This window comes from Taudactylus pleione, unplaced genomic scaffold (genome assembly GCF_031769625.1).
Source record: "Taudactylus pleione unplaced genomic scaffold, aTauple2 ptg000066l, whole genome shotgun sequence".
Classification (NCBI taxonomy): Eukaryota; Metazoa; Chordata; class Amphibia; order Anura; family Myobatrachidae; genus Taudactylus; species Taudactylus pleione.
The window spans coordinates 35,948,929-35,961,696 of NW_028284468.1; the positions used below are offsets into that span (position 1 = coordinate 35,948,929).

General features: G+C 44.1%; 1 protein-coding gene across 6 annotated transcripts in view; it reads right to left on the reverse strand.

The window, feature by feature from the left end:
- ZC3H7A (zinc finger CCCH-type containing 7A) overlaps positions 1–12,768 on the reverse strand; it is a 130,456-nt gene that overhangs the window by 73,894 nt on the left and 43,794 nt on the right. For all 6 annotated transcript variants that reach the window (XM_088466780.1, XM_088466778.1, XM_088466776.1 and 3 more), the window contains exons 3-4: positions 3,508–3,547; positions 3,230–3,427 (exon numbers count right to left, since the gene is read on the reverse strand). In XM_088466780.1, coding sequence (XP_088322906.1) covers positions 3,230–3,427; positions 3,508–3,547 — 238 coding nt within the window. The remainder of the gene's footprint in view (positions 1–3,229; positions 3,428–3,507; positions 3,548–12,768) is intronic.

The window sequence follows — 12,768 nt, forward strand, 5'->3', positions numbered from 1 at the left end:
TGTGTCTTATTAAATCTACCCCAGGATCTAATAAAGAGGTCTTGGCCCACAAAAGTAATCCGGTTTTTAAATGAGGAAACCGTACGAAGTGCTTGAGTTCAGCTACAAAAGCTGCATTGTATTGTTACACTGCTATGTAGTTTTATACTCTCATTGTACTGCAGGGATATTTTTTCTTTTTAACCACTTGCCTGGCATTAACACATGAGATGCGACCAGAGCCAGGAGTACTTTACCTGACCAGGTCACATCTCATGCATTAGTGTCACTCCTCTGCTTCTCCCGTGTATAATGGAGGAAATACGTTCTGCACATGTGCACAAACGGATCTCCTCCTCCGGACTCCTAGGAGTGATGTTATGTCTGTGTAAATGGCATTCTGAGTTGCAAGCACCTAAACTAAAAGTGTGAGAAGGGGAACATGGTTCACAGAAATCTCCTGCAGAAGGCTAATTAGTGCTGCAGATCGCAGGCCCCATTATTAGCAATGGGAACTACCGACTAAACCCTATGTACTAAACTCCAAAAAGCAAATCTGTTTGGCAACTTTGGTTTATGCCATCCTCATAGGGTATAAACTGATTTAACCCAATAGAGGAATATTCACAGGTGAGAGATCTACTGATCCTCTACTATATCCTCCGTGATACATAAACAATAAATCACAAGTCATCGGCCACCCGATATGTCTGAACAGCGTGGTTCACAGACATATCAGGTCGGCCCTGCATCACAGACTATGCCGATATATATGAAAGATATATCTGTGCATCTTCATGTGTGTACAGGCGACACTGGCTACAACTGGGCGAGTAAATGTAAATGCCTGACCACTTGAGAAGTCTGGCCAGACACACTGAGCGGCCGATTGTAAATGTGTATAGCTTTCCAATTAGCCTCTCCGAATAACAATTAACTTATCTCTTTAATGCAAATTACAAAGCGAAAAATAAAAAGGTCTGATTGGTTGCTATGAACTCTAGTAATTTGAAATGTGTGGTGTATTTCTTACAGAAATATGGCAACACGCTGCGTGAAAATTCTGAAGGACTTTCTGAGCAAACAGTTGTTCTGGCATTCAAGGACCACACAGTCCAACTTTACAAAAATAAATCTACAGATGTATCCTCATACATTTAGCCTCCTTGCGCGTCAAACATCCCTTCAAGTTGCGCCATGCTGTGGCATGACTCGGTAGTGCCGAGCGTCTTTTCGTGCGACTTTTTACCTTCAAATGTGTCTTGTGTGACGTGAATAGGACACACAAGCAGCTTCTGCTCATTAAAATGATATGCAGCATGTCTATATTCTGTGAGTGGCTGCGGGTGTATCTGCATGTGAAATACTATGTTAAAGAGTCAGTGGCTGTAATACTGTATGTAGCGTTTTGCATGCAGACACACCCGCAGTTGCAGACAGAACATAGGCATGATGCATATCATTTTAATCAGCTAACTAATCACATCACAGTGCCTGTGTGTGTGTGTGTGTGTGTGTGTGTGTGTGTGTGTGTGTGTGTGTGTGTGTGTGTGTGTGTGTGTGTGTGTGTGTGTGTGTATATATATATATATTTAATTGTGCAAAAGGTACTGGGTCTAGAGCGACTGAAGTATATTAAACCAAGTCATGTGCAAGAACAAATAAATAAATAGTGTGAACGCTGCAAACAGCAAATATTTAAAGATACCATGGGCCAAATGTAATAGGGTGAGAGTTTAGAAAATGTGAGAGTTTAGCAGTAAACTCTCACATTGGTTGAGTTTTATCTTCAAAATGGGAAAACATCTGAATGAGATTTTATATCCTGAGAGTTTTTCCAAGTCTAAAAAAACATGCAAGTTCACTCTGTTACTTTGTTTTTGGACTTTATTACATTGGCAAAGTTTAAAAAGTGTCAGAAACTCTCACTTTTCTAAACTCTCACCCTATTACATTTGGCCCCATGTATCAATTTAATAAGTATAAAAACAAAATAAACAAATAATCTTAGATGCAATTAATGTTATATGCAGAGGCGGCCAGAAGATCTACCTCCTGTTCCCAGGAGTCGGCCGTACAATTCATATAAGCACAATAAGTGCAAATAGTGTATTACATAAAGTGCAGAAAATATTTAAAAGATAACCAAATTAATAGCCTAAGAGCATTTAAAACGGAATTACATCAATTAAATGTAGCTAAAAGCACAGGAGGATATACATGAAGAAACAAGAAATTGGTAAAAAAAAAAGTTAAAAACTTAGAGATACTCTATAAAGTTTTTTATTTTATTTTAAAACTGTTTCAAAATTTATAACAGAAGTTCTCGAAAAGTTCATATAGTGCTTATCTGTGGTAGTTCATCAGGCAAGAGGCAGCTATCCCAACACGTTTCATCCACTGGGGGACTTCGAGGGGATGAAACGCATTGGGATAGCTGCCTCTTGCCTGATGAACTACCACAGATAAGCACTATATGAACTTTTCAAGAACTTCTGTTATAAATTTTGAAAGTTTAAAAAAAAAAAAAAAAAACTTTTTAGAATATCCCTATAAGTTTTTCTTGTTTCCCCATGTATATTCTCCTGTGCTTTTAGCTACATTTATTTGATGTAATTCCATTTTAAATGCTCTTAGGCTATTAATTTGGTCATCTTTTAAATATTTATTAGCACTTTCTGCAATACACCATTTGCGCTTATATGAATTGTACGGCCGACTCCTGGGAACAGGAGGTAGATCTGCTGGCCTTCTCTGCATATAAGATTATTTGCATCTAGAATATTTGTTTGTTTTGTTTTTATACTTATTAAATTGATACATGGTATCTTTAAATATTTGCTGATTGCAGCGTTCACACTATTTATTTATTTGTTCTTGCACATGACTTGGCTTAATCTGTGTCAGTCGCTCTAGACCCAGTACCTTTGCACAATTCACACGAAAGGGCCTTTTCCAAAAGCCCTGTCACACTAGGTCCAACTGACACCCTGCACTACTTGGGAGAACATATTTCACACCATTCATATACTAATCCTCTAATGAGTGGGTAAGTTGGCGCCAGTATCTCTTTTTATCTAAAATATATATATTTAAGTATGTTTAAAATCATAATGTAAACTAATCAACTCACTTGAAGGATTTTTTAATAATTAAAATTTTTCTTTATTGTTATTCATATGGTGAAGGAATACAAGAGGAATATTCCTCGAAAAACTTTAATTGTAAAAGTCACATATACTGCCATTACCATGTCCAAGTAACATGCAGCCCGGTTCACACGCAGCCTCTCCAATGTCTCACTGGTGACGGCAATTTCCTCAGTTGCGGCATAATTAGAAATGCTGAGTGCCTCAGAGTATTGGTTTATGGAGTCATTCTTCTGTCCTTCTTTATGTAGGTCATTTCCTTCATTGAAAAGGTTTCTAATCAGCTTCTGAACAAATATCTGAGAATACAGACATTATAGTATAAAACATCTACTGTACATCAAAAAAACACATCAGGTAAGATATTTTATTTACTTACTGCATATTCCTTCTGGGAGCCAAAGTATGGTAATGAGGACCTGGAAAAAAAGAAAAAAAATATTAGAAAAGCACTCCAGAATGTATTGTTTTATTATAAGACCAAAATATATATGACAATGTAATGTAATCTAACATTTGGGCACATTGGTGGAATTGATCTGGGTCTTCTTAGGGTGCATACACAGCATGACGATAGTGGCACGATTTGGCGTATAAGCACGGCAAGTCGTCTATATCGCCTAGTGTGTATGCACAATTGTGTGCTCCAGCTGGTCGCATGTGTAATCGTGTGATGATTGGCTGTGCTGCACAGTCAATCACATGATATCGCATGCGGCGCCATACATATTAACGAAGGACTGAAGAAGTAATTGTTCAGTCGTTCATTAAATTGTGCAGTGTTTACCGGCAATCATGCAGTGTCCAGGGTGAAGGCAAAATTGCCCTGAACATCGGCACGATTGCCAGACATTTAGGTGTGTACCCAGCCTTAGTCTCAGAGGCATTCAATATTATAATAAGGAAATGTGAGGTGACAATACAGTATTGGGAAACCCCTGTTAATTACTGTATAGAATGCTATCTATAAGCAGTCTTATAAGCTTGGAACAGGACGCAGTCCAGATCCTGTACAGGAGGGCTATTTGACATGCCCCCCCTCCCCCCTTGTTGCTGTGGAACCACACATGCCAGCATGCCCTGTCACAATTTTAGCATGCTGGAATGTTGCCCCTGCTGTACAGATCTGCAGAAAACAGTAGATGAAATATAATAACTAGTTATAATTGACATTGGGACCAACTAAACTGTTATCAGATGTCTTGCATAGGAATAGTATGGAGTAAGATCTACTGAAGGTTACATTTTACCAAACCCTATTTTTAAAGATTTGCATGGGTAAACTAATGTACACTATTATAAAGGCAAGTCTTGAAATAATGAAGAGCAATAATCAAAATAACGCATAGAATGGTAGTTTGCAATACTGACATAGGACTTGCCTGAGGTAAAAGTTAACCCAGGAATATGTATAAACCCAGGAGCTGATAACAGAAGTGTATATGAAAACAGCAGCATCCCGATAAATTGTGGAGGTAAGTTTTGGGGTCAGGGGAAGACTTTGGGTTAGGCACTGTGGGGGGGGGGGGGGGGGGTAGTGTTCCCTCTAGAAAGCAGGCAGGGCGCTGGGGTTGCCAGCTGAGAGTGTTGGGCTTCCCTCACGGTGAATAGATGCCGTGTACATGCGCACACTGTCTATTCACCGGGCGGTGATCTGTCATCGCAACTTTTCCCACCCGTGGGAAACTGCGGCCTGCGGGTGGGGAAGGCTCAAAGCAGGCTGTTTCAGTGGAGCGCCGATAAATGGACAGGGTGCATTTGCCCTTTTAAAAATCAGGCAGGGCGCGGCGTACCACTAAAACCGCCTTGCGGGAACACTAGATGGTTAGGTAAAGGGTTATATTTAAAAAAAATCTTTCGGAATCTGACTGTCGTGATGCCGCTGTCGGTATTCTGGACAGTCGGCATCCCGTACCCAACCCGTCCAAGATATAGGAATAAAACAAAAATACTCAGAAGCCTGGGACTTGGCTGAAATCAGGTGAGAGAAACGATCCGATTGCAGAGTGTGGTAATGGAGACGCAGGGTAAAGAAGCCCAAACTAAAACAATCCATAGTGTATCATTAAAGGTATAAATGTATAAACAGATTCAAATTATCCAGAGTTTGCAATGAAAAGATAACTAAAGCCATGAAGTGTTGTACCAAGATGCACAGATTGAGCAAGCAGTAAAGATTAAATTGACCCAACACAAGTCCAAGTGAACCGGGAATGGTATAGCAGGACACAGGGGTTGCTTAGAGATTGCTGTGAGATACTGTATGGAGCTGTACTTCCGGGTAGCAGGGAAAAAGTCAAGAGGCACAGGTTTTACAGAACAATGGCAAAATCTAGTCAGACTTTGTAGCCATCAGCAGAAACATCTGGTAGTAGACCAGAACAGGATATCTGGCTGGAGCTTAGTAACCCGATGAGCTGGCAGAGAATGCTATATAGAAACTGCAATAAATCACACGCTGCTAATCAGTGTCTGAGGGAGGAGGGACGGTAACCGTTATGTTGCAGGATGGAATGTTCACAGCCGCACCTGGCAGAATCGAAGGCACTGAAAATCTAAACACAGAGAACATGGTACAGAAGGCAAGCTCTAACACCTCCTCCTACTAAGGCTATTCCTGCACTGGGTATTAACGGAATCACTTAGATTGTGACAGGGACATGCCCAAAAATACAAAGTATTAAATGATATAAAGCGATGTCCCAACCATTCCACTGAGCCACAAAGGACTTAATAGAGGAGCAAATTCTCTCCACAGCTGGAAGAAAAAGAATATTAAATTTTTCTGAAGCTAATTTAGCTGCCAAATAAAAAAAGAAACTAATGCTAAGCTTTGACCTGTGAGTGTGGAAATAGCAAGAACTTTACAGAGTCAACCCTACAAAAACAAAATTAAATCAAGGAGATCAGCAATTGTAGCTTTAGTTACATTTATTTTATATTCACACCATGCAATAAAAGTCTTCTAAACTCTGTAATACAATACAGAAGAATTTTTCTTCCTTGCTTGTGGCCATGGTTTCTCTCTCAAGCCACAAGGAACCACGCACGCTGTGGCCAAAATGGAAGGTTTGCTGTCACTTCTACTTTCCTTTTTTATTTGTCGGCATGTAAGATGAGAGGGAATGGAGGACGGCACAAGACCGATAAAACCTAAGGCATTGACAACGTACCCACTCGAACTGTTACTGGAAATGTTTTTCAGTTGAAAAGTTGTTGAACTTATTCTGGTTTGTTGCCACGATGTCCAAATGAGTAAGCTCAACTCTTAGCAGCCAAAAGACTTCCCAATGCAGAGACCCATTCCCCTGGAACAACTTCCATGCAGCTTCGGTAATTAGCCACTGCATTCTCTTTGCCAGTGACATGCTATTTCCAACAATACAGCTACGCTTCTGGTGTCTTCCTGGCAATTTATGGGCGGATGTGCTTCCCTGATGCTTCCACTGATTAACTGCTATCCATACTGTTCTCAATTCCAGTATATTTATGCAAAGCATCTTTTTGTGACCAAGTTCTTTTTTTGTGAGGAGAGGAGCTCTCCAGACTGAAGCACTGGAATCTGTCATCAGCTTTAGACATTCTCGACATAGGAATTGTGACCTTAATCTTGGGTTTTGCCACCAGACCAGAGACTTCTTGGCGATTCTAGGGACATAATTTTGTAACGTCTGATGTGAGCAGACAAAGTTTTCATCTGTAATTGTAGATATGCTATCTTGCCTATGAAACCAACCCTATGGTGGAGGAAAACAAGAGCTGAAGCTCTTTTTACTGCTGTCCACTGGTGGTCTGTATTTTAGGTGCCAAGTACAGAATTTTGAGACATCTTTTCTCTGCCACAGTTTTCTGTGAGGTATTTATATACACACCTAAAAATAGTAACTGCTCAGAGCAAACAAAAAAAGGAGATTTATGTGCTTACCTGTTAAATCCTTATCTTCAATTCCATAAGGAACACAGGCTTTACACTGGGACATCCCAAAGCTAATCCCCAAAGGGAAAGCTCTGGGCTGTGCTGAGAACTCTTCGCCCAAAAGCTGCATCAGGGGAAACAAAGGTGTCAAAGGAATAGAACTTCCGAAACATATTGCAGAGGACCATGTAGCCGCCTTACACAGCTGCTCCACATAAGCGCCACGTCTCACTTACCACGAAATTCCCATCGACCGGGTAAAATAAGCCATCACCACGGATGGGGCTGAAAGATCAGCCACAGTATAAGCGTGGCGAATAATCATACTGATCTATCTAGCCAGCCCAGTTTGTGAAAGTCATACAAAAAAAAGAGAACATTCGTCCTATGCAAGCAGTTGGTCCTTAGGCATAAAACCTAAGAAATGTGTGGACAGAAGACAAGGTGCCCGCCTTGAATAGCTATTCAGCTGAGGCGCCATGCCGGACTGCCCACAAGGGACCCACAGAGCGAGTAGAATGAGCAGAGACTGTAGTCAGCACAGGAAGGCCAGTCGGTGTGTAAGCCTGTGAGATAGTCATGCAAATCCATCTGGCCAGAGTCTGTTTGTTAGCTGGCCATCCCTTCTTACGGAATCCATATAGGACAAAAAGGGAGTCCAATTTCCTGATGGAAGTAGCGCGGTCCACGTAGATCTTCAGAGCACGGATCACATCCAAAAGAGGCCTCACCTGCCGAGTGGTCTGGTGAATTAAAGGCCAGAAGCACAAATTCCTCATTCAGGTGGAAGAGAGAAACCACCTTGGGAAGAAAGCATGGGCGTGTTCGAAGAACACCCTGTCCTGATGAAATATTAAAAGGGGGGAGCGACAGGAAAGCACCCCTAAATCTGATACCCTACGGGCAGATGCTATAGCCAGAAGAAAGTCTTCGCAGTGAGCCATTTGACATCCACTGATTCCAGGGATTCGAATGGAGGTTTCTGAAGCGCTCTGAGCACCACTGACAAATCCCATGGAGACACAGTAGGGACAAAGGGAGGTTGCATTCGTAGAAAACCTTGCATGAAGGTGTGAACATCTGTTATAGGAGCAATTCTGCGCTTAAACCAGATAGACAAAGCAGAGACCTGCACTTTGAGAGATGCTAGGCGAAGTCCTAGGTCTAGTCCAGCCTGAAGAAAGGCAAGAATACGAGAAACTTTAAAGACTTGAGGGTCATAGTTTCTTGGAGCACACCACTGGAAAAATGTATGCAATATTCTGTGGTAAATCCTGGCTGAGGCCGGCTTACGTGCTATGAGCCGAGAGAAACCCTTAGCAGTTAGGAGGGATGTCTCAAGAGCCACGCAGTTAAAGACCAATGATGTCTGGGCCAAGCCGGAGCTATTAACAGGACTGTGCCCAGAAGTTTGTGGTTTCTTGAGGCAATGAGATCCACTTCTGGAAGACCCCATTTGGCCACCAGAAGCTGAAAGACTTCTGGATGTAGAGACCATTCTCCTGCGTGCACGACGTGACGGCTGAGGAAACCTGCTTCCCAATTAAGAATCCTCGGGATGAACACTGCGGAGATGGCTGGAAGATTGCGTTCGGTCCATGTGAGACTGCAGGACACTTCTGTCATTGCAGACTGACTGTGAGTGCCCCTTGGTGATTGAGGTAGGCCACAACCATGGCGTTGACGGACTGTACTTGTACTGGCTTGTTTTTCAGAATGTTCTGAGCCAGAGTGAGATCTCTGTAGATGGCTCGATGTTCCATGATATTGATTGGTAGCATTGCCACCACTGGGGTATTATCAGCCCTGGAAGGAGTGTTACTGGGCCCCACCCTCGGAGGCTTGTCTCAGTGGTGAGGATAGCCCAGTCCAGGATCCAAAAGGGACGACCCCTGTTCAAATGGGAAGTCTGCAGCCACCAGGCTAGGGACCGGCAAACCTCTGGGGGGAGGCTCATCGTCTGGGATCTGAGCAGATGGGGTGGCCCGTCCCACCTGGTGAGGATCAGGTGTTGCAGTGACCTGAAGTGAAACTGGGCGAATTCCACCATGTCGAAGTCGGACACCATTGATCCCAAAGCCTGCATTGCAGAGTGAATTGACACTCAGCGATTGTGGAGCAGTCTGCGTAGCCTGTGCTGCAGTGCTGAAATCTTGTCCGATGTTAGGAAGATTCTCTGAACTCGAGAGTCCAAAAGGGCTCCCAAATGTACTATCCTTTGAGAGGGTGTCAGGGAAGACTTTTTCCAGGTAATCAGCCAACCGTGCATTTGTAGAAAGGCAATGGTTACCTGCAACTGGCGGTGAGGAATCTCTGGGGAGTTGGCCAACAGCAAGAGATCGTCCAGGTACGAGAGCAGTCTGATTCCTTGACGACGAAGAGAGGGCGCCATAACTACCATGATCTTGGTAAAGGCCAAACGGCAGAGCCTGAAATTGATAATGTTTCTGCAGTGTAGCAAACCAGAGATATTGTTAATGAGAAGGCACTATAAATACATGTAGGTAAGCGTCCTGAATGTCTAGGGATACCATAAAGTCTCCAGAATCCATAGCTAGGATAATAGAAGAACAGAGGGTTTCCATACGAAACCTGGGCACCCTGATAAACTTGTTCAGGGACTTGAGGCTGAGGATAGGTCGCTGAGACCCATTGGGTTTCTGAACAAAGTAAAGGGTAGAATAATATCCCTTGCCCCATTGTGAGGAGGGGACCCGAATTATTATTCCTGAATTCAGCAAATACTGAATGGCTTTTTGGAGCAGCAGGGCCCTGGTTGAGTCCGATGGAGGTCCTGGGCAAAAGAACTGTTGGGAGGGGGTCGCCTCAGGAAGGAGAGGGTGTATCCGTGGGAGACCACTTCTCTTAACCAGGCATCTGACGTTGTTTGATGCCAAACTTGGGCGAATTGAAAAGGTCGGTCTCACACCCAGGGAGAGGCCACCCCCGTCAGGTTGCAGGCTTGTCCTCAGACTTGGCAGGTGGACGTCTAGTAGTCCAGGCTTGTTTGGCCCTAGGCTTGGAGGCCTTGGCTGAGGTCTGTTGCCGTGGAAAAGACTGACCATTGGCTTTGCCATGAGGGCGAAAGAACCAAAAGGATGACGTCTGCGGCTTTGCATTATTTGCAGAGGGCAGGAATGCAGTCGTTAGCCGCCAAAGTAGTCGCAATTTTATCTAATTTTGGAACATATAGGACATCTCCTGCATAAGGCAGAGACTCTACAGCCCTTTTTGATTCTGAATCTGCTTTCCAGGAACGTAGCCAAAGGATAAGTCAGGCCACTACCAAGGTGGCAGATATCAAGGAGGCCAGGAGAGCCACATCCATAGCTTCTTCACCTAAGTAGGAGGCTACATCTCTCATGCGAGATATGTAGGACAGCTTTTCCCTCGAAGCATCAGGGGGAAAAGTCTCTTCTAGAGCCGTAGCCTTAGCAGGACGAGTAAAAGCTCCTGTAAGAGTATATAGACTTATGACAAGCTTCTATACGTCTATCTGTGGTCTCCTTCAAGGAGGTTGCAGTATGAATGGGCAAGGTGGCATTTTTAACCAGACGTGTTACATGAGAATCCACCATTTGGGGAACTTCCCATTTAGTACAATCAGTGGCTGGAAGCAGGTAAAAGGAACTGAACCGTTTTGGAATTTTAAACCTTTTACCGGGCATATTCCAAGCTTCACTCATGTGACCAAATAGCTGGTCAGAGTGAGTGAAGTCTGGTAAAAATATCTTTTGTCGCTTAAAAAGTGCATGTTTTTTCTTAGGAGCGGGTTCATCGTCTTCTATTTGTAGAATAGTTTTAACACCTCTCACAAGAGCAGGTATATTTAGTTTAGAGGGTGGCTCCTCTTCTCCTGAGATGGAGTCAGGGTGAGAGAGATCTGTGTTTTCTGCCTCCCCAGATGATATCTTAGAATCAGATCACTGTGTGGATTGTGAAGATCTAGTAGGCTTAGTAGGTAAAGGTTTATCTTTTTGCAGCATTTGCTTAAAAACCGTAGAGGTATTAGCCAAACTCTCTACTGAGGTAGACAGTATGTCAATCCATGGGGGAGGCAAAGGATTTGCAGGGGTTACCAGCTGTAGCCATCCTATAGGGGAAGCTGCCCACAGGGATCGCTACTTGGTCCGCAAGTTTCGCCAGCATTTGTGAAAAGGCAGCCCAAGGTGAGTCCTGAGGGAGGGACAACGGGGCTGATGGGCCTGTGTAACAATTAATAAAGAGACCATCCTGAATGATGTCCTCTGTGGCTAAGTCTGCAGCACAAGACACCAGAGCAGTAGGAGCAGCATCAGGCTGCTTGTTATGCTTTCCTCTTCCAGCCATAGCCACAAAAATAATAGAATACACAGTATGATACAGTGCAATGAACACCTTGCAGTATGTGTAATATGGCACAATGTAGTCTGCAGCCGCGCTATATATGGCACAGTGTAGTGTGCAACCGCGGTATATATGGCACAGTGTAGAGTGCAACCACAGTAAATAGAATGTGATAGTCCTCACAGTTATATAGCAGATGTGAGCTACAAGGAACCCCCAATACCTTAGTATGTCAGTGTATAGTAAAAAAAATAAGGGAGAAGTATAACAGACAGTACAGAAAGTAGAGATTAGCGCTAGCACAAGTCACATACAAACGCAGAAAAAAACATCACATGGCTGCAGTGGGCACTAAAATAGACTACACAGACCATAGTGGCTGGTAGGATATAGACCTTAAAACCTGGCCTGTGGGAGAAGTATACAGGGAAACTGGACCCAACGTTTCCGGGAGACCTGCTTGCCTAAAATGGCTGCCGCGCGTCTCTGAGGGGGTGGAAGGTGAGGGAGTAGCAGCTCAGGGAACACCAAGACCACAGTGGAATCGCGCCCCGAGCTGGAATTGTGCCCTAATCCCCTGGCTGACGTTAACCACCGGGTCCCCGGGCCTTTAAAATATGCCTCTGCGCCAGTAACTTTATGCCCCAATGGTCTAGTGGAGTAGTGTTCAAAGCCAGTGTCCACATCAGCACCTCCGGTCTGTCTCCTGAGACCGGAGGCAAGACTGCACTAAGATACGGGTCCCCTCAAACGGGGTTTCCGCCTTACCTGACCCCTGGATTCCGTACTGCCGTCTGGAGTCCAGGAAGCCTGCTAGCTAGTCCCCCTCGGAGCCCCGCCGGGGAGTACCTAGCACAGGCATGGTGTCATGGCCTGTGGAGGTGTGATGGGGCGGCAGCACAGACGTCCGGAGGACAGTCTGGTGCTGCTTGACCATTTGTAAAAAAAAATAAAGAGTAAATAAAAGCATAAAAGTAAAGCTTGGGCTGCTTAATACAGCCCACTGTTATAATGGCGGTCCATTTCCTGCTGGACACCAACGAAACTGAAGTGCCGTCAGGCTGTGGGCGGGGTATACGGGGAAGGAACGGAGCATCCTGGGTTTGTAAAGCTTTGCCGTTTGTGTCCGGTCCTCCAGGTCCCAACTACACCCCAAAATTTCCCCGTGGAGCCCTATGGACCCTATAAAAGAAACAACCTTAGGAAGGTAGCCTAGTCACTTTCGAAGGACAGCTCTGTCCTGGTGAAAGATAAGAAAGGGAGAGCAACAGGACAATGCACTCAAATCAGACAACCGCCGCGCAGAATCTATGGCAAGAATGAAAACAGTCTTCCAGATAAGCCACCAAATGTCCACTGTGCCTAAAGACTCAAAAGGCGGTACAATGGAGGCTGTAC